Here is a 20,350-nt window from a genome sequence, read left to right as displayed (position 1 = left end):
TCTAGAGATTCAATGTAATTTCAGTGGAAATTCCAGTGGCATTCCTCAGAGAAATGGGAAGAAGAATTTTAATATTCATATAGAAGTACACAAGAACCCGAGCAACCAAGATAATCCAAAGTAAAAAGGCTAATGCCAGGGATGTCATTATATTTGATTTCAAGTTGTGCCACAGAGCCATAGTAATCAAAGCATCATGGTACCACCCCAGAAGCAAACTAAGAGATCACAGGAATAGAAGAAAGAGCCTGGCTATCAGGCCATGCAACTTAAGACACATGCTGTTTAACCAAGACACCAAAAATACACATCGGTATAAAAGTGGCCCTAAGGTTAAGGGCATATGTAACCAGTCAGTTTTCAGTAAGAACTGAGTCCTGTTACATAGGTGGGAATTAATGTCACATATTGTAAATCAGGCCCAAAGCTTGGGCTTGGGAACTCCCACACCCTAGGGAGGAAGTTAATAGTGTTGTCTTGCTAAATGAACATGTTCTCAAACTGTGTTTGAAATATCTATGCTTATTCATATAGAACAGTACATTTTAAGTTAGTGGGAATCACCGTGTACTGGGTTTTTCCTTTGGAGGCACTAGGTAGTGACTCTTCCACAAGAACAACATTAACTCCAGTTTTTCCAGAAAACCCACATCTGTCTTTGCTGTTTCTTTGTTGATGGGGCTGCACCCTGCGAACACCTTTGCCCCATCTACATGTCCTGTCTTCTGTGATCAGGAGAAAGTTGTGGAGGTACAGATTGTCTATCAAGTATTTTTATTGCTGGGTCTGGATATACATTCTATAGATGAGAAGGTGGATGATTAGGGTTTTTTTTTAATTTCATTGCCAAGCATTCCATTCTTTTTGACTTAGGAGTACTTGTCTTCAAAATGACTTAATCCTTCAGAGTCATGAGGTATGAGCAAAGCAAATATAGAAACAAACTGGTACTTAACAGCTAAACATCTCTGCAGATGCCTTGCTATTCACATGAGACTCTCATTTAGAAGTCAGAATAATTTATATCAGTGTGGAAAAGGAGCAAAACACAACCCAACAAATACAACCTAGTGGGATTGCAATAAACACACCTAAGTATGTATTAAGTTTTCAATACAAAATGAATTAGATGATTTTTATTTTTTTTTATTTTTTTATTTTTTTTTAAAATATTTATTTATTGATTTGTTATATATAGTCCATCTGTGTTGTGTATATGCCTGCAGGCCAGAAGAGGGCACCAGATCTTATTATAGATGGTTGTGAGCCACCATGTGGTTGCTGGGAATTGAACTCAGGACCTTTGGAAGAGCAGGCAATGCTCTTAACCACTGAGCCATCTCTCCAGCCCCTAGATGATTTTTAATGTAGAAGCGCAGTCCTTGCATTAAAAGATTTTACCCCACTCTATCTGAAATGTTGAAAGCTGACTTAAGACATTTAAGATGACTCGTACTGCAAAGCAGAAGTTGTAGCTTGAGCTCTAATAGGTCTTAATAATCAAAACCTTGAGTCAGATATTAAGGGGAAAATTGAAATTCCAGAGGAGCAAAGCAGTCAACCACCACCAAGACCCTATCTACCTCAGACCAAAGGGGCGATCCTGTCCTCAGACTGACTGCCTCAGACAGACAGGCTGCACTGCATTCCTGCCTCCACCTCCTTTACTTCTGAGATTAAAGTCATGTGATCACAAGTGGTTGGGTCACAGGTGTGAGCTCAGTTTCTCTTTTAGATCTTTTAGAGTACCTCATGTACTCTAGAGAAGGCTTGAACTCATAGAGATCTGTCTGACTCTGCCTGCCAAGTGCTGGTATTAAAGGCATGCACCTCCAATGCCTGGCCTCTATGGCTACCTAGTGTGGCTGTTTAGGATTAAGGTGTGTGCCACCATTGCTTGGCATCTATGGCTGACTAGTTTGGCTAGCTTTGCAGTCTGATCATCAGGCAAGCTTTATTTGTTAGATCATAAATAAAATACCAGCACAGGAATTATCTCTATGAACTTAGTAGTTCCTCACAACATGATACTGCAGACTTAAGGCACTAGAAAGAAACTCCTCTTCCTACAATCTAACCCACTGGCCAACAGTGTCACATTGCTCATAACTTCAAGCACCTAATTGTATCATACATTCATCTTATCAGGGAATTATACACATGAATGCAGAAAGTCTATTCAGGAAAAGAAAGTGCCCTTGAGTCTAAAGATGTATCCGAAAATAAAATTCATGTTGACGTAAACATGAATTGCAATAGTTTATTTTTATCAAATGTTTCTATGTTATAGGTTTTTTTAACCTAAAATAAAAAAATCTGTAATTTAAGTCATTAGTAGAAAATTGAGGTAAATGTCAGTCAATTTTGGTTTTAAATGTGAAACCGAAACAAAAAGTATATTCAAATTCATTTGAATTTTTAAGATTGACTTTTTACAAATGATGTCTAAGGGTATGTGTAAATGAAGACACGTGCCTATGGAGGCCTGAGGTTTTGCTTTCTTGAAACCTAGAATTCCAGGCAGGTGTGAATGACCTGACATGGGGGCTGGACAAACACTTTGGGTCCTCTACAAGAGCAGTGTGTGCTCTGCCCCTCTGAGCCATGGCTCCAGCTCCTCATTAGAGTCTTTAGATAACCTACAGACACTCTAAAATTTCGGTCTTCAGTCACCAGGGATTGAGGATAACGTATCTGTCAACAGATAGATCATTTACTCTCTTACCTAAGATGTCATGGTTCAGATGGTGGTTCTGATTTCTTTTCTTATTAATAGTAATTGAGACCTAACTTCCTGATAAGTCCTGCCTTCACCAGAAGTTACTGAATTTGATCACACCTTCATTAGGGTTTTAGTGCTATGATAAGAAACTATAGTCATGGCAAATTCTATAAAAGAAAACACTTAGCCGGGCGATGGTGGCGCATGCCTTTAATCCCAGCACTTGGGAGGCAGAGGCAGGCGGATCTCTGTGAGTTCGAGACCAGCCTGGTCTACAGAGCTAGTTCCAGGACAGGCTCCAAAGCCACAGAGAAACCCTGTCTCGAAAATCCAAAAAAAAAAAAAAAAACCTTACTGGGGGCAGACTGAGAGGTTCACAATTTTGGTTCATTATTTTGTGGCAGGAAGCATGGCAGATCCCAGGCAGACGTGTGTGAGGCCCACAGCACAGTTGGGAGCCTGTTCCACCTTGACTGGAGGTCAGAGAGGGTGAGCTTATTTTTACTCTTTGACAGTGGATGTGGCTACAAACAGGGTATCTACAGCTGTGAGGATAAAGGAATCCTGAATATTGGGAAGTCAGGCTACAAATGAAGCGATGGAGGGAAAGTATCCAAGATAACTGTGGCACTGTCAAAGATGTTACCCTAGCGGGTGGGAGTCAGGCTATATACACAGCAGTAAACAGAAGGTATCCTGGGAACCTAACGCTGTAAGGAGAAATACTGACTGCCAGGAAGTCAGGCCTTACCTGCAGTTGTGTCCTGGTGGGGTACGGTCCCCAGCATCATGTGGCAACGTTGCTCCTCTCTGAGTCATTAGAGCTGGGCTCCACTCTACTCTGCTAAGAGAACTTCCCAGCGGAGATGTCCATCACCACACTGCTCTACCCCCTCAGGGAGTTTCCCCGAAAACTTGTCCATCACTTTCCTAATCTGCTCCACTAGTGACTATCAGAGCAGAAATGCCCATCACTTCTCTGCTCTGCTCCACTAGGGAATTTCCCAGCAGAGATGTTCATTTCTACTTAGCTCTGGACCAAACTGTTACTTCTCGGCTTCTCTCACCTAAGAAATGTTGCCGCATTTGCTGTGCCCCCGTGATGGAGTATCTGAGCAGAGGTATCCCTTGCTTCTCTGCTCTGCTCCACTAGGGAGATTACATGCAAGGTTTCTGCTCTGCTTGAGTGAAGGGTCTCCACCAAAATCTGGCTCAAAGGATTTATTTAGGAGGTATGAATCCAGGAGAGTGGTTGCCTCTAGCACAGCAGAAAATGTCAGCTGCCTTCTGTTAGGCACAGAGATTATATAGGGCCCCTTAGAGGCAGAGTTTTCCAGGAAGAGTATTTCGAGGGTAAGAATTGGTTGGATTTCAATTCCTGAGCTTAAACAAGCTCAGGATATGGTGAGTTTCATGCTGTGATTGGTTGGTTGTGTGCTCAGGGATTGGTTGGTTTTCCTGCACAGGGATTTCAAGCTCAGTAGTAGGTTAGGGGTAGAGTGTGAGTTTTTACTTTGATTTTAGGCCCAATGTGCCTTTCACTGGTTCTGCTGTCAGACCTGTGTTGAGACTGAAAAGCATAGCCCCCTTCCATGTACGGTTCCCGAGATGCAGGAAGCAGTTCCCTCCAGGTAACCTAATGGCAGCTAAATGAGCATGCTCCTTGAGTACCAAGGAGAAAACATGTACGTGCCCCAAAGGACCACTATTATGGAATCTGCTTATGCATTCAGCAATGTTACAGATGATTCTGATTATGCAATTCTGCTAGTGCACTTGTTCTTCATGTTCTTTTTCTCTTTCCTCACTAGTAGCTTCTGAAAATATATATGTGCTGTACAATATCAGTCTTTCTGATCAGAGAGAGTGGGCAGGCATTAAATCTATGAAGCAGGTTATGGGAAAAAACCTGGCTGATGAAAGAATTGCAGAAATTTGGGAAAATGCAGAAATTGTTTTGTTTACCTGATTATAAAACTTGGTAAAAGAATTATACTGAAACAGAAAAGAACTTGGTTATGATCAACAAAGTTCCTGAAGAACCTAGGGCTGACTGCCTATGGACTTATAAATCAAATTGAAGTTATGACAATGTAGTAAAACCCACTGAACTATGCTTCTGTAAACTGCAAGCAGTTAGCCTCTGAGGTAAAACCCTCAGAAGTTGTTCTATGATTAACTCAGCTAAGAATTAAGAATATAGTGACTGGCATGGGGTTAGGAACTGGGAAAATGTCAAAATGAATGATTGTGTTCTGATATCAAAGAATCTTTATACTTCTTGTGAACTGCTTTGTCCCTGTAATGATTAACCTGTGGCAAGAAAAAAGAATCATTTTCCTTGTGTAAAATTTACAATAAAAGACTGAGGTTTGAAGCTCGGGGCAAGGAACAGAGGAAGAGGAAGAACTTGGCCTGCAGCTGATGGTCTGTCAGCTTGCATCAGACTCCTGTATTCCTGGTCTCATTTCACCTTCCAGACATCCCAGACTCGAGACCCACTTCTCTGCTGAGGGTGTGTTTTTTGACTCGAACTTTTTCCCTACACATAGGGCTTTATAAATTCTTAAACTGATTTTTTTCCCATCATTTGCAGAGGCAAACAATATAAAAACGGACATCATAAATCTTGAACAGATGGGTGACACTGTCAAACTTTTCCAGAGTAAATGCTCTTTCATGTGTGTTGGATACAGAGCTTACCAAATACTTTACAGATAATATGCTCTCAGAATATTTTATAGGCACTCAAAGATTATTATTATTTTTTTTTTTTTGGTTTTTCGAGACAGGGTTTCTCTGTGGCTTTGGAGCCTGTCCTGGAACTAGCTCTGTAGACCAGGCTGGTCTCGAACTCACAGAGATCTGCCTGCCTCTGCTTCCCGAGTGCTGGGATTAAAGGCGTGCACCACCATCGCCAGGCTCACTCAAAGACTATTGCAATAAACAAAGGCTTTAATAGATTGACTGCACACAAACAGGTTTACTCCTGTATAAACTGCAAAATTTTGTCACACTGACTATATTTTTAGGGTTTATCTGCAGTACATCTTTTTCTGATAAGTTCATAGATTGCTGATTAACGCAAAGACATTACCACAGTGATTCATAGGGTTTCTCAACAATATGTGTTCCCTCATGTAGTTGAAGACCATTATGGTGAGGAAATGCCTTACCACATTGATTACACTCATACGGTTTCTCTCCAGTATGTGTTCTTGTATACATTTGAAGATTACTGTGACATTCAAAGGCTTTATGATATTGACTATATTAATAGGGTTTCTCTCCAGTATGTCTTCTTCTGTGTGTTTGAAGATTACCATGTTGTGTAAAGGCTTTACCACATTGATTACATTCATAGGGTTTCTCTCCAGTATGTGTTCTTTTATGCATTTGAAGAGCATTGTGAGAAGTGAAGGCTTTACCACACTGATTACATTCATAGGGTTTCTCTCCAGTATGTGTTCTTTTATGTGTTTGGAGGTGACCAATTTGTGCAAAGGTTTTAGCACACTGATTGCATTCATAGGGTTTCTCTCCAGTATGTGTTCTTTTATGTATCTGAAGACTACTGTGACATGCAAAAGCTTTACCACACTGACTACATTCATAGGGTTTCTCTCCAGTATGTTTTCTTCTATGTGTTTGAAGATTAGTGTGTTGTGTAAAGGCTTTCCCACATTGATTGCATTCATATGGTTTCTCTCCAGTATGGCTTCTTTTATGAATTTGAAAAGATTTGAAATCAGCAAATGCTTTTTCACATTGGTTACATTCATAGGGCTTCTCTCCAGTATGTATTCTTTTATGTATTTGAAGACTACTGTGACATGTAAAGGCTTTACCACATAGATTACATTCATACGGTCTCTCTCCGGTATGTGTTCTTTTATGGCATTTAAGATGACTTTGCTGTGCAAAGGCTTTAGTGCATTGATTGCATTCATAGGGTTTCTCTCCAGTATGTGTTCTTTTATGTACTTGAAGATTTCTAGGATGTGCAAAGGCTTTACCACACTGATCACATCCGTAGGGTTTCTCTCCAGTATGTATTCTTTTATGTATTTGAAGATTACTATGATGTGCAAAGGCTTTACCGCACTGATCACATCCATAGGGTTTCTCCCCTGTATGTGTTCTTTTATGTAACTGAAGGTTTCTATGATGTGCAAAGGCTTTACCACACTGATCACATCTATAGGGTTTCTCTCCACTATGTGTTTTTTTATGCATTTGAAGATTCCTAGGATGTGCAAAGGCTTTACCACACTGATCACATCCATAGGGCTTCTCTTCAGTATGTGTTCTTTCATGCCTTCGGAGATGACTGTGAGGAGTAAAGGCCCCACCCCATGGATTATATTCATAGGGTTTCTCTTCAGTCTGTGCTCTTTCATTCATTTGAAGATTTCTCTCACGTTCACAGGCTCCACCACATAGACTAACTTCATACAGTTTCTCTCCAATATGTGTGCTTTCATGCCTTTGAAGATGCCTGTCATAAGCAAAGACTTTAACATACTGACTACACACAGAAGGTTTCTCTCCAGTGTGATTTCGTTCAGGCCTGCAAGGATAATTGACACATGTAAAAGATTTATCATGTTCAAATCACAGTTGAATCTTCATATCTATATGAATACATTTTACTATTTAGTCCAACTATGAAGAGGAATAAGATCTCAAGGATTTTATTACTGGGTTTACACTTATTTTGTTCCCCTTCATTTCAGGTTGTTTTCACCTTTGAAGATACCTGTGATGTTAAGATACTTTATTAAAGAGTTCACATTTACAGAATCTTTCTTGTGTATGAGATTTTTCACGTATTTGCAGAAAAATAGAAAACTTCAGATATAGACATGTGGTATAGAGTAAGGTTTCTCCATAACAACTGCCCCCAGACCCTTGACTCTAGATGCCCATCTCACTAAACTTAGCACAGTCACAGCAAGACAATTAGGAACACTAGTTTACTATGGACTGTGAGCTTATTAGAAGGTTCTAGAGCTGCACTTATCACCTCTTCAACACGTATACATTTTCTAAAATAAGTGATATGAGACTAAATAGATTGGCAGTTCTGCAGCATAGCTCTCATTTAGCTATGATTCAAATGGTGGTATCGTTAAGGCCTTCTTTTCTTGTTTATTAAAAGAACGGCTTACAGATGTAATTCATCTTCTTGAAATTGAGGTATATGATTTAATGGGAATTTCACAATCATCAATGCTCATGAAGCTGGGCTTATTTACACTGTTGCTTTTGCATAAAAATTCCAGGACACATTACAATTTCTCCAGAGGCACATTGTATCAGTTTGCACATGGTAATTACCTTTCTTGTCTTCTAGAATTTTGAAAATGTTCTTCAATATTATGGTCTTCCCAACTGTATCCTACAATATAGCAGAAAATTTAAGGTTTATTACTAAAAGTGTTCAAAATGTAAATTACTACCTTAAGTACACCTTACAACCATGTCTGATTTAGTCACCTCATTCTTCTTTCTCAATCAAATTATAGAAGAACATCAAAAATTAAGGAAAAGCTGTCCCCTTATTTAAAACCCTGAAGGAAAACTCAGTCTTACCTATGACAGTGAGGTTCCTGTAGGTGTCCAACATCACATCTTTGTAGAGATTCCTCTGGGAAGGATCCAGCAATGTCCATTCTTCCCAAGTGAAGTCAACATGCACATCATCATAGGTCACTGCATTCTGAAATATCCATACATGTGTACAACAGAAAGCATGATAGTGACAACATTGTAAATGTACACTTCTTTGACAATATGGTCATATATTCTGGTACTCCCTGCACGTAATCCATTATATAGACATTACAATGTAATCACCAAGTCACGCTGGAAGGAAAATGAACAGGAGTTTAACCTCTCTCATTTCTGTACCCTGTAAATAGGATATCACCTTGCAACAGAAAGGCCTATTAAAAACATAGAAACAAGTAAAATAGATCAACAGCACAGAGTACACAGGAGAGAAATTGCATGAACAATTATTAACTACAGAAGAAAATAAAATGGATAGGCTGGGTATATTGTCTCACACGTTTAAGCACTGCAGTCAAAAGTCAGAGGCAGGAGGTATATCTGCCCTGGAAATGGATGCCAGCCTGGTCTATGCAGTCAGATCCAGGACAGACAGAATTACAGATTAAGACCATGTGTTTCTTGCAAAATTCAGTCAAACAAACAAAAAAATAGAAAGAACTCAGAGGTTCCCACTGATGTTACTACAAAGAGATCTGTATTCATCTTCCAGAAACCCAAAGTGTCCCAGTTTAAACTGTAACATCAATAAGATATTACTACAAGACACTGACTGTTTAAACAGCTATGAATACACAAATGAAAACAGCAAATTAAATGTTGTTCATAAATAATCAACACAGCGTAGAGGGATATCTCATTAGTAAACTGCTCCTGCTGGTCTTACACACTTGGGCTAAATTCCCAGTTTTTACCTCAGAGAACACAATTATCCATTTCTACAAGTTCAGGGTTTTTGAGAACATCTTTTGATCACGTGAGGACCAGGTACCCATGTTCTGTATTTACATACTTACAGGTAAAACATGCATTTTTATCAAAAATTCAAAGAAACATAACAGGCAAGATGAAGATGACATACATGCAATCTAGTGAATCAGAAGTCCTGGGCAGTATTAATGTCACGAATACATGCCATCCTGGGAAACCGAATGATAGCCACTGCTGAATTTTAAAATTTAAGGTATAAGGGGCTGGAGAGATGGCTCAGCGGTTAAGAGCATTGCCTGCTCTTCCAAAGGTCGTGAGTTCAATTCCCAGCAGCCACCTGGTGGCTCACAACCATCTGTAATGAGGTCTGGTGCCCTCATGGCCTTCAGGCATACACGCAGACAGAATATTGTATACATAATAAAAAAAATTAAAAATAAATAAATAAAATAAAATTTAAGGTATAAGTGAATCTCAGAACAACAGCACACACTTGTCATGGTCAAAAACCTTCATTCCAGGCACATCAGAATAATATGAAAACAAAAAAGCCAGGATTGTTGGCCCTCTTTTAATCCCTGCACTTGGAATATGGAGTCAAGGGAATCTCTGAGTTTGAGGCCACTCTTGACACCAGACAGGTATACAGAGCTACTTTCAGGACAGCCAGGGCTACGAATAAAAACCTTATTTTCACAGAAAAATTATTAAAAAAACAGAAGGGTAGGAAACTGGGTGAGTACTGAACAGCAGTTGCTTCGACTGCATGTTACACGATTTCGAGATAGAGTCTCTAATGGCGGTGAAGGCACGATAGCACAAGAAGGAAGCCGGCGGAGGAGTTTCAACTACAGTGCAGTAGACACAAAGAACAAAAAATGAGCTGAGGATATAGAGACTCATATCACATCCCCAATGAGGAAAACCATCCATAAAGTCTCTTCTTAATAAAAGTTTCACAGGTAATTGAAAAAAGTCACCAAAGAGACAAATGTTCAAAGTCATCCCTATCTGGGAGGTTTTATATCCAATCACCTACATACTGACCCCGGTCACTAAAGCTAATTGATGGGTATCCGTGAAGAAAATGCACGTGGTCACTACAGTGACTCTCATAAATTAAATGTGATTTGGGATTTGGAGTGTCCCTCTCTCCTTCTCTAAACCCTAGCATGTGTGTTAACGTAAAATCCAAAATCTCTGTCTCATGTCAGAAAAGGCATGTGGAATGGGACAGAAGAAAAAAATTAGAAAAAATAGAAAAAAGACTATTGTATTGCCACTATCCTCAACCCTTTAATTTTTTTAAAATTTTTTTTTATTGAAAAAATTTCCGCCTCCTCCCCGTTTCCCATTTCCCTGCTCTCCCCCACTCCACTCCCCCTCCCCCCACTTCTCTTCCCCTCCCTCTCCAGTCCAAAGAGCAGTCAGGGTTCCCTGCCCTGTGGGAAGTCTAAGGTCCTCCCCCTCCATCCAGGTCTAGGAAGGTGAACATCCAAGCAGGCTAGGCTCCCATAAAGGCAGTACATGCAGTAGGATCAAAACCCAGTGAACCCTTTAATTTTTTTAAAAAAATTTATTTATTTATTATGTATACAATGTTCTGCCTGCATGTATGCCTGTAGTGAGCCGGACAGGATCGCCATTACAAGATGGTTCCGACATCCTGTCTTGTTGGAAATAAATAACTCCATATTTGGCTATGCCTTTGAGAGCTGCTCGTCCCCCGCTTCCCGCATGCGCGGTGGATGAGGATCCTTGAGCCTATCCCGATGCGGTCTGATGTCAGCTGTTGGTGGCAGCCAATCACAGGGTAACCCGTGTGCCATTTCCCTATTTAAGCAGCTGCCTAAGAGCCCTTCACCCCTTCGCTTCATGCTGTCTCTCCGCTTAGCTCCCTGCCCCTTCGCTTCATGCTCTCCCTGCCCTTCCCTTCTTGCCCCTTGTTTTCCTGCCCCCCTTGTTTCATGCTCCCCATCAATCAAGGGTACTCCAGTAAAGCGTGATCTGAGTGGAATCCTGATGTGGTCGTTGTTCTTTCTAGCCGGTCAAGAGGTCCGCCACATATGCCTGCAGGGCAGAGGAGGACACCAGATCTCATTACAGACGGTTATGAGCCACCATGTGGTTGCTGGGAATTGAATTCAGGACCTTTGGAAGAGCAGTCTGTGCTCTTAACCACTGAGCCATCTCTCCAGCCCTCCTTTAAAATTTTTGACTACTTACCAGCTTTTCTTGAGATTATATGCAGTACTAACTAATTCTTTAAAAGGCTTCATCTAGATACCTGTACATGATTTCAGCTTTGAGTTCCTATCAGGAAAGTAGGAATTACTTTTTTGCACTCTGGAGATATATATATATATATATATATATATATAATCAAATATTGATCTTTTAACCTCTTTGAGATCTGCTGCATAGAATATTTAAAATATTCATGTTTCCTGCAGTGAACCAAGACCAGGCGTAACAATAACTTCTGAAGGTCCCAAAAGGAGGCTGGGCCCCACGCTGATGATTCCATCAGGACTATGATAACCACACTAAGCTAAAAAACACCACTAAAGATTGACTTTGGACTACAAACTGCTCAGGACAATTTTGAAGTGGCTACCTGAGATAATCCTGGCTCAAACTACTCTAGCTAGGAACTGAGACAAGTCCTGGACTTCCTATTGCAGAGCTACTGGACAACACATGATATAGCTACTTCACTGAGTATTGACCATCCAAATTTTACTTTTCGGGATCACTGAAAGATGCTGTTACCCCCAGGCAGCAGGAAGTAATTTTGAGAACACCATGCCAACATCCCCAGAGATAGGAGTGGGTGGTTTTTGATCATTTAGTGGGTTATGGATATTTCTCATTGTTTATGGGGGTTGGTTACAAGTTGTTATTGGTAACTGTAAGAAAAAAAATTGAAAAAAGGACTTTAGATTCAGAGTTCTTATTTTCAAAAGAAAAATGGGGGATATAGATATGATAGGATATAAAGATAGATTATTGGATCTACTCTGAAAACAAAGGAGATATGGAAATAGGATAAAAGGGAGATTATTGAATTGACCTTTCAAACAAAAAAGCAACTACTTCTTTTCAATATTTTACATTGCCTTGGATTTTTTGTATATTGATATAAATTTGAAGGTTTTTTTCAGAACACACTGTATATACATTTCTAGGGTTATTCAAGGATTTGTTACTATGCAAGTCATTTAACAATGTAATGTGTATTTTTAGCCCTTGAAAGTTATGATTACCAACTATGTAGGACAATAAGGAAATGCAGGTTAGCAATTAGTCTCTTATCACAAAAGAACTGATAGACATATTAAGTATGTATTCAAGATCAAACAGAGATATATTTTAGATAGACAGGTTGTCTTCAAATACTTCACAGATCTGCGCATATGGCATTTAAGAAGGTACGAAAGGTCTGTAGAATACCTGCTTCACAGAAACATGTGTCCAACATGCAAAGCCTGTAGGCTGAAGATGGGTGACCCAACATTGCAGAGGAACCTTGGGTCACTGATGTGGGATTCCCCTCTGTATGCTGTAAATATATTTTATTACCATTGGTTAATAAAGAGGCTGTTTGGGGCTTATAGCAGGGCACAATATAACCAGGTGGGAAATCTGTTATACAGGGAGAGTAGGTAGTCAGGGAGACACCACGTAGCCTCTGAAGGAGAAAGACGCCAGCCACCAGTCAGAACCTTGCCAGTAAACCAAGAGCCTCGTGGGAAATACACAGAATATAGAGGTGGGCTAACTTAAGATGTAAGAGTTAGCTCATAAGAAACTTAAGCTATTGGTCAAACAATATTGTAATAAATATAGGTTCTGTATAATTATTTTGAGTCTGGGAAGCCAGAAAATGAACAAGCAGCCACCACCTACAGGTGACTGTCCATGTATCCAACTGTTCCTGTCATTTTTTCTTTCTTTTTTTTTAAAGATTTATTTATTTATTATGTATACAACATTCCTTCCATGTGTGCCTGCACGCCAGAAGAGGGCGCCAGACCTCATTACAGATGGCTGTGAGCCACCATGTGGGTGCTGGGAATTGAACTCAGGACCTCTGGAAGAGCAGCCTGTGCTCTTAACCGCTGAGCCACCTCTCCAGCCTTCACTTTTTCATCTTTTGGATGTCGCTTGCTTGCATTTCCAGCTTACTCTAGTAATATTATATCCTTCTTTGGCCTCTGATAGAGCTGAAGACTTTATAGTTATACTTTTCCTTTTTACCAGATTCAGCAAAGAAATTCACTAAAGAGGTATAAAGAATGTACGGTTGACAGACAATGAAAGATAGTTGATAGTTTTGGTAATGCAAGTTAGAATAGAAAATGAAATAGATACAAATTTTGGACTTACCAAGATAGGATATGGAGTACTTTCACTAAATTTGTCAATTACTATATACTAGACATTATTGATGTATTTATTGATTATATATAGTGTATAATCATTGTACTTATTAAGTATAGACTTATATTTTTTTGTTTTTTTTTTTTTTCGAGACAGGGTTTCTCTGTGGCTTTGGAGCCTGTCCTGGAACTTGCTCTTGTAGACCAGGCTGGTCTCGAACTCACAGAGATCCGCCTGCCTCTGCCTCCCGAGTGCTGGGATTAAAGGTGTGCGCCACCACCACACGGCCTTAGACTTATATTATTTATGACGTTTGTTTTTTATTTTAAGACAAAAAAGGGGAAATGTGGTGATATTTGTATTCTAACAAATAAAGCTTGCCTGAAGACCAGAGGGTGTAGCTACCCACGCATTAACCAAAGCGGTCTGGAAGAACGTGCCAACAGAAAGGAAGTGACACGGCTGGGCAGAGAGGAGACAGGACCTCCCTCTCTTCAGCAGAGAAACTGGCTAGGTCAAGTACGGCTGTGACTGGTCCTTTGCCTTGCTGATCTTTCAGCATTTACTCATATCTCACTCCAGGCGTTTATTATTAGAACCTATTAGAACTCATGCTACAAGGTAAAATCACACTGATCACAGCGCAGATTTTCTGACACGTCTCTCCTTTGCTACTTTTACTCCCTGTATGCAGCTCTCCATAGCAGATGTCTCATAGCTTGGGTATCTCAATATCCCATCTTCTCAAAATAATACAGCCCTGCCTTCATCTCCGCAGAGTCATGCGAAGAACTCTCACAGTCTCCTCACTGAATTTTTTGACTCTGCCAAACATAGATGAGTGTGTCCAGCAGGCACAGCCTTTTTAAGTAATTGAAGAAGAATCAAAATGATTATTTTAAATCACTAGTATTAAATGCAAAAATATTTTATTCATCCTCTCTTCATAGTACTCAAGAATTCCAAGTATCATACTTTGCAAATATTTCTATTATGGCTACCCAAACAGACTAGTTGTATGATATCAGAACACTTCAGAACAGAGTATTATGTCATATAGATCTACCCCAAGATGCTGCTATAGTGCTCTTTGGCATATACCCAAACGATGCTCTAACCTACCAAAAGGACACCTGTTCAACTATGTTCATAGCAACTTTATTTCTAATAGACAGAAACTGGAAACAACCTAGAAGTCCCTCAATCAAAGGAGGAATAAAGAAAATATGGTGCATTGATACAATGGAGTATTACTCAGTTATTAAAAGGGCAAAATAAAGAGCCCGGCGGTGGTGGCGCACGCCTTTAATCCCAGCACTCGGGAGGCAGAGGCAGGCAGATCTCTGTGAGTTCGAGACGAGCCTGGTCTACAAGAGCTAGTTCCAGGATAGGTTCCAAAACCACAGAGAAACCCTGTCTCGAAAACAAAAAAAAAACCAAAAAACAAAACAAAAAAAATAATAATATAAGTCTATACTTAATAAGTACAATGATTATACACTATATATAATCAATAAATAAAGGCGTGTGTGAAGGATGGAGAGAGAGAATATGGGAAGAGACTACTGGAACTGGGGGACATTTAGGAGTCGATATGAAAACCTAGTACAGCCTCTGCTGAGTATATCACTTTTCTTTCTAAGTCTATAAGAAGCAGTAAAACTAGCTCTTTTGATGAAACTGACTCTTGAGAGGATTCCTAGGAATGGGGGAGAAGGAGTAGGTCCTCCCCTAGTAGAGGAAAGGCCATTAATAAGGGACTGATTGATCTTGACTATATAAACATGTTGGCTGCTGACAACTGTAACCTGGCACAGTTACAGCCAATGGCCTGTTCCTCAGTCCTCTGGGCTGACTCACATGTATGAAGGAAAATATCTGCACAGGAAAGTTCCCCCATGGCAAGTTCAGGATTCTTTGTCTCAAGGTAACCCTGCTGTCTTCCTGCACTCAGGAGGCGCTTCCCGTTCCTCCTGGACACAATGGGACCAGCTTGCACAGCCCTTTCCTCAGTGTTTGAGTGGAGTGATTCCCTGTCAATGAGTGGAAGGGTACCCACAATATTAACAATTTCAAGTAGAGATTTAAGGATACAGAAGAAGATGTTTCTTCTGCGGCTTCACGCTTAAGTTCAGGAGAACTGAAGGAACTTTCTACCTGTGAGCCACAGTTTCTTCAGAGGACAGGAGAGAAATGCAGGGGAGAGATAAAAAAAAATAATGACAGACCCCCCTTTCACCAGAAGGTTGGATGATGGCTTCATTGCTTTCGAAGTTCAGGGAGAACTCATGACAAATTAGTAATAATGATAAAAATGATAAAAAAAAAAGTAGTCTTGCAGAAAATTGAAGTTAGAGAATCATGGAACTAGGAGGAATGTCTTTATGAGTACAGTCAATATTCATTCCCAAGGCAACTTTCTCAAATTGTACACCCACCAATCTGAAATGTATTTATTCACGTGACTTGCGTTAACACTTGCTGGGAAATTATAAATTAACTCCTCCTAAGTGTTCAAGGCCTTTTTCATACTGGACCCCAGCAGCTGACCGCCTGACCTGTTTCCCCCTGCAGTGTACACAAACGATTCCTCCTATTCTGGTCCGAAGGCTCCATGTGGCAATCCCTCTGTTACTGCAATGGACAGTCAACTCCAACTCTACGACTCAAATGGATAATTTTAAAATTCTGAGGTGGTGCAATCATTTAATTTAAGAATTTTGGAGATGTAATATGGAGGACAACAAAGTCATCGCCCTGGAGTGCAAAGTCTGAAATCAGGGCCACCTGGGTCAGCAGCAGAGAGCAGTCTCAGAAACAGTTTCTAAAAGGCTGCAAATGCAGCTGCTCTAGAATACTGTGTCCTCCCAGGGAGAAATCACTCCTCACAACACACAGTGTCTTACTTCTCAAATTGTCGCCTGCTGTCATACTGCCCCTCTCTCAGAGCTATGCCTTTCTCAACTAGAAAACTGGAACTTTAAGGCACGGGAGGCCATAAGGTAGGTTTTGACCCTGTAGTGCCTCCTTGAGTAGCTTGTTAGAAGGCTGTTCTTTCATATGGGACTGGGCCTAGAGGCTGATTGACAGCCAGGGGTGTCTCCTTTGTAAAGGTTTGGAGCCAAATGTCTGGACAATCCTGTTAAAACAACTGTGTACCCTAGAATGCTCATCTCTAGCAGGCCTGGTTAGCATAAACTTATCTTTGGGGTGTTTTAGATGCAGCCTTCCTCAGTTATTTCCTGCTTTATGAGGCTTACTAGCTCTAATCATGGGTAAATTCTTTATGTCATGAATCTACTCTTCTTCATCACAGCTAACTGTGCAGCGCTACCCAACACAGGAGATGCCTTTTACAACCTCCACACAATTACCTGTAAATGAACCTTACATGTACAGGTCAGGTGCAAAGTACTGAATATCTAAAAGATACTGGGGAAAACAGGCCTCTCCAAGTTATTCAACCCGCCTTCCGTGGCTGCACCAAAAGCGCCTTATTGTTGACTCCAAACACGGTTCCACACACAGCTCCCTGAGCCCATCGCTCTGCAGGGCTGCAGCCCACAGAGCAAAGTTATACACAGGACTGTGCCTGGGTCCAGGGAGCAGCAGGGACCGCATGGGAGCTCACAAGACACGGAATATGACTGCAGATTCCCACCCGGCCCTCAGGACCCGCCACGCAGGATCCTGGATCTCCGCATCTGATCTTCCCGATCTGGGAAAGCAGCCCCTCGCTCACCATGTCCTCCTGGCTTCCCGGCTCGCCCGCGGCCCTCTCACAGCTCCCTGCAGCAGCACTAGCAGCACAAAAGGCGAAAGAAAACACTGGCCCCAGCTTCTCGGCAACCCAAAAGGAGCAGTGGAGGCCTGGGAAGAGCCCTGCAAGACTTCTGACTGGCAGTTCGGCCTAGAGGCACTGATTGGTTGGTGATGTTTGAGTGACAAGAGTCCCGCCCTTAGGATTAAAGACATAGCGCAAGTCGATTCCTAGGCCAACCTTCCACCCCAGACCCAGACTTTTCCAGATAGACAGATATTTTCATTTCAATAACTGTTGCCCTGGGCTCCAACAGCTAATCCAGCCACCTCCAGGCACTCCACAGGCCCCTCCTCTTCTTCCTCCTGCAGGCGGTGTGAACAGCTTTCACAACCACAGGTGGAAGGGTGCGCAGAATATTAGCAATTTTAAAGAGATGTAAGAACACAAAAGGAGGTGTTTGTTCTGTGGCTTCACTATGAGGTCAGGTGAACTGAAGATTCTTTTTACCTGACACGGGGTCACTTCAGGGATCAAGGAGAGACACACAAGAATCAGATAAGAAAACAAAATGAAGGACTACCAGTCTGTCTCAGGCAGAAAGACTGTACTGCACTCCCGTCTCCACCTCCCTCATGCTGGGATTAAAGTCATGTGATCAAAGTGCTGGGATCAGAGATGTGAGCTCTGTTTCCCTTTCAGACTGGATCAACCTCATGTACCCCAGGGTAGGCTTGAAGTCATAGAGATCTGTCTGACTCTGCCTGCCAAGGGCTGGGATTAGAGTCACGAGCCATCACCACCCGGCCTCTATGGCTAACTAATGTGGCTGCTAAGATCAAAGGTGTGCGCCACCACTGCCATGCAGCTCATTAATTTCTTAAGGCTTCTATAATCCAACATGGCTTCCAATGTGTAGCAAAACTATTTGTAGACTCCTTCATCTTTAGTTTGTTTGGGCTTCTGTCGCTCAGCATGACTGCTTTTATTCAGATGCTGTGGCAAATACCATGAACAAAAGAAAATTTAGGGGAAGAAATTATGTATTTCACCTTATACTTCCAGGCCACACTCCCTGTGCTGATAGAAGTCAGGGCCAAGGAAGTACAGGAACCATGGAAGAATGGTGCTTGCATGCTGGGCTCGTCTTCAGCTAGTATCCTCCTGCAGCCCTCATCACCAGCAAGAAGGGATATCCATAGTTAATAAACAAATTCTATTTTATTATGCTGATGTTCATTGCACAAAGCTCACACTCTGCATTCCTAACTACGATCCTGAGGCTGTCTCCCCAGGGTAACATATTTTAGCAGAATGTTACGTCCAGTCCCTATCAGAAGAATCTGACTTGAGGGTTAGCATCCTGGGAGAGCTGCCCTAAACACAGGACAGATCAAGATGCTATCTCTTCCAGTGTGTATAGCACAGCATCTTAGTCTTTGCTTATAGACCGTCCAGTGGGTGGGATGGTGTCTGCTCGTCTTGAGTGAGTGATGTCACTAGGTTCATGTTATCAGGTGCAGCCTTGGGTGTAGTGGGTTCCAGACTAACCTATTTTTACATGTCTAAACGTCATTACAGTAAAGGTTCTGATTCAGTGGCTTTTCTCTGCAACTGGAGCAGAAGGAGCTACTTTGCCATTACTGCCACTTTGGGTAAAATGAAAGCTAATACCACACATTATCTACCATGGAGCTTCAATCAGCCCCACCAAAACTTTCATGACCTAATAAATTATGGCGTGGAAACAAACTTATAGTATAAATTCACTCTTTCCTCATCTAGTTTTCAATACAGAAGAAGATATCTTACTTCCTTGTGAATAGTGATACTTAATACCCTTCAGAGAGGAAATATGAAAAACACTTCTAATTTTACTTTGGACACAATAAATCCTACAGTGCAGAGGCTTATATAGTTGGTACTCACGTGTGGTTAACAGTAAGCCTAAGAATCCAGTATATTCATTCTGTGTATGATGTAACATATAATTACTATTATTGCACTAAAATTGCTGTTAGTACAAGAAATAATACAATAGTTGTGTTTCAATGACTTCCTTTTTTGGTTTAGATCCTAGTAATATAAGAAAAAGTGGGGTCTTCCAAAAACTTAAATGCAATGCCTGGAAAATATCTAACAATTTTAGAAAAATATTCTTTCGGTTTTCTTTTATTATGTAAATTTTCATTAGTTGCTTAATTTTTTTCATTATTTTACATCCTGACTGCTGTTTCTCCCCACACTCCTCTTTCCTTTCTGCCCAGTTGAGCACGTTTTTTTCTATTAAGATTTGGGCTGGTAGATGCCAGTTAGAGGCACTCCTCATTAGAGATTAGAAGCTACTCAGCTGAATAAGGTAATGCACCTGCTTGAACTTCCTCCCAGGAACAATGCAGGGAGGTGGTCAGCTGGCTGTGCTGCTCTTTGTTCTGCCTTTTGCCTGTGGTATATGTGCTGCCTGAGAAATGAACTCAGGGCTGTCTGGTATTAGCCTTTGGTCCTCTGGGTCTATCCTGTTTCTGTCTTCATTTCTCTTCATCTAACATTTCCTCAGCCTCAGCAAACTCTCCAAGGGAACGCCCAGCTGATTTTGGCCAGAGTGGGCTCTGATGGAGTGTCACCAAGCATGGAGCTGGGTGCGGGGGAAGAATGCGAGGACACCACAGGGTAAAATAGTGCACTTAGTAAATGGGAGATCTGCAGTGAGCTTTACCAGGAGCCCTGTGATTTAAATATGAGCATAAGCAAATGTACGGGTGTACAGATAAGAATAGAGAGGCTGGCTGCAGAGCATGAAAAATTAAGTATAAGAAATAACTCGAGTAATAGTGTAAATAAGAAGTGACTTGAGTATAAGTATAAAAAGTAGCTAGAGGGGCTGGAGAGATGGCTCAGAGGTTAAGAGCATTGCCTGCTCTTCCAAAGGTCCTGAGTTCAATTCCCAGCAACCACATGGTGGCTCACAACCATCTGTAATG

General features: G+C 41.1%; 1 protein-coding gene across 1 annotated transcript; it reads right to left on the bottom strand.

Moving 5' to 3' along the window:
- Positions 1–5,606: 5,606 nt before the first annotated feature.
- LOC121446719 (zinc finger protein 431-like) lies at positions 5,607–17,629 on the bottom strand. Its single transcript, XM_041649439.1, has 4 exons — positions 17,352–17,629; positions 8,318–8,444; positions 8,063–8,123; positions 5,607–7,292 (listed from the first exon to the last, which is right to left on the bottom strand). The coding sequence occupies exons 1-4, from the start codon at positions 17,352–17,354 to the stop codon at positions 5,996–5,998; spliced, it is 1,488 nt and encodes a 495-aa protein (XP_041505373.1). The 5' UTR covers positions 17,355–17,629; the 3' UTR covers positions 5,607–5,995.
- Positions 17,630–20,350: the final 2,721 nt, after the last annotated feature.

Source organism: Microtus oregoni, unplaced genomic scaffold (assembly GCF_018167655.1).
Source record: "Microtus oregoni isolate MIOR12 unplaced genomic scaffold, Mior012 000004F_ref0000308, whole genome shotgun sequence".
NCBI lineage: Eukaryota > Metazoa > Chordata > Mammalia > Rodentia > Cricetidae > Microtus > Microtus oregoni.
The sequence above is the reverse complement of the archived record's forward strand: the minus strand, read 5'-3'. Positions and strand labels throughout refer to the sequence as shown.

What these genes read in the sequence shown, in the direction of transcription:
- LOC121446719 (XM_041649439.1), bottom strand. An exon ending in CAGGAACCTCACTGTCATAG is followed by an intron (nt 8,124 to 8,317) that starts GTAAGACTGAGT and finishes GCTATATTGTAG; the next exon opens with GATACAGTTGGGAAGACCAT. An exon ending in AATTCTAGAAGACAAGAAAG is followed by an intron (nt 7,293 to 8,062) that starts GTAATTACCATG and finishes TTATCCTTGCAG; the next exon opens with GCCTGAACGAAATCACACTG.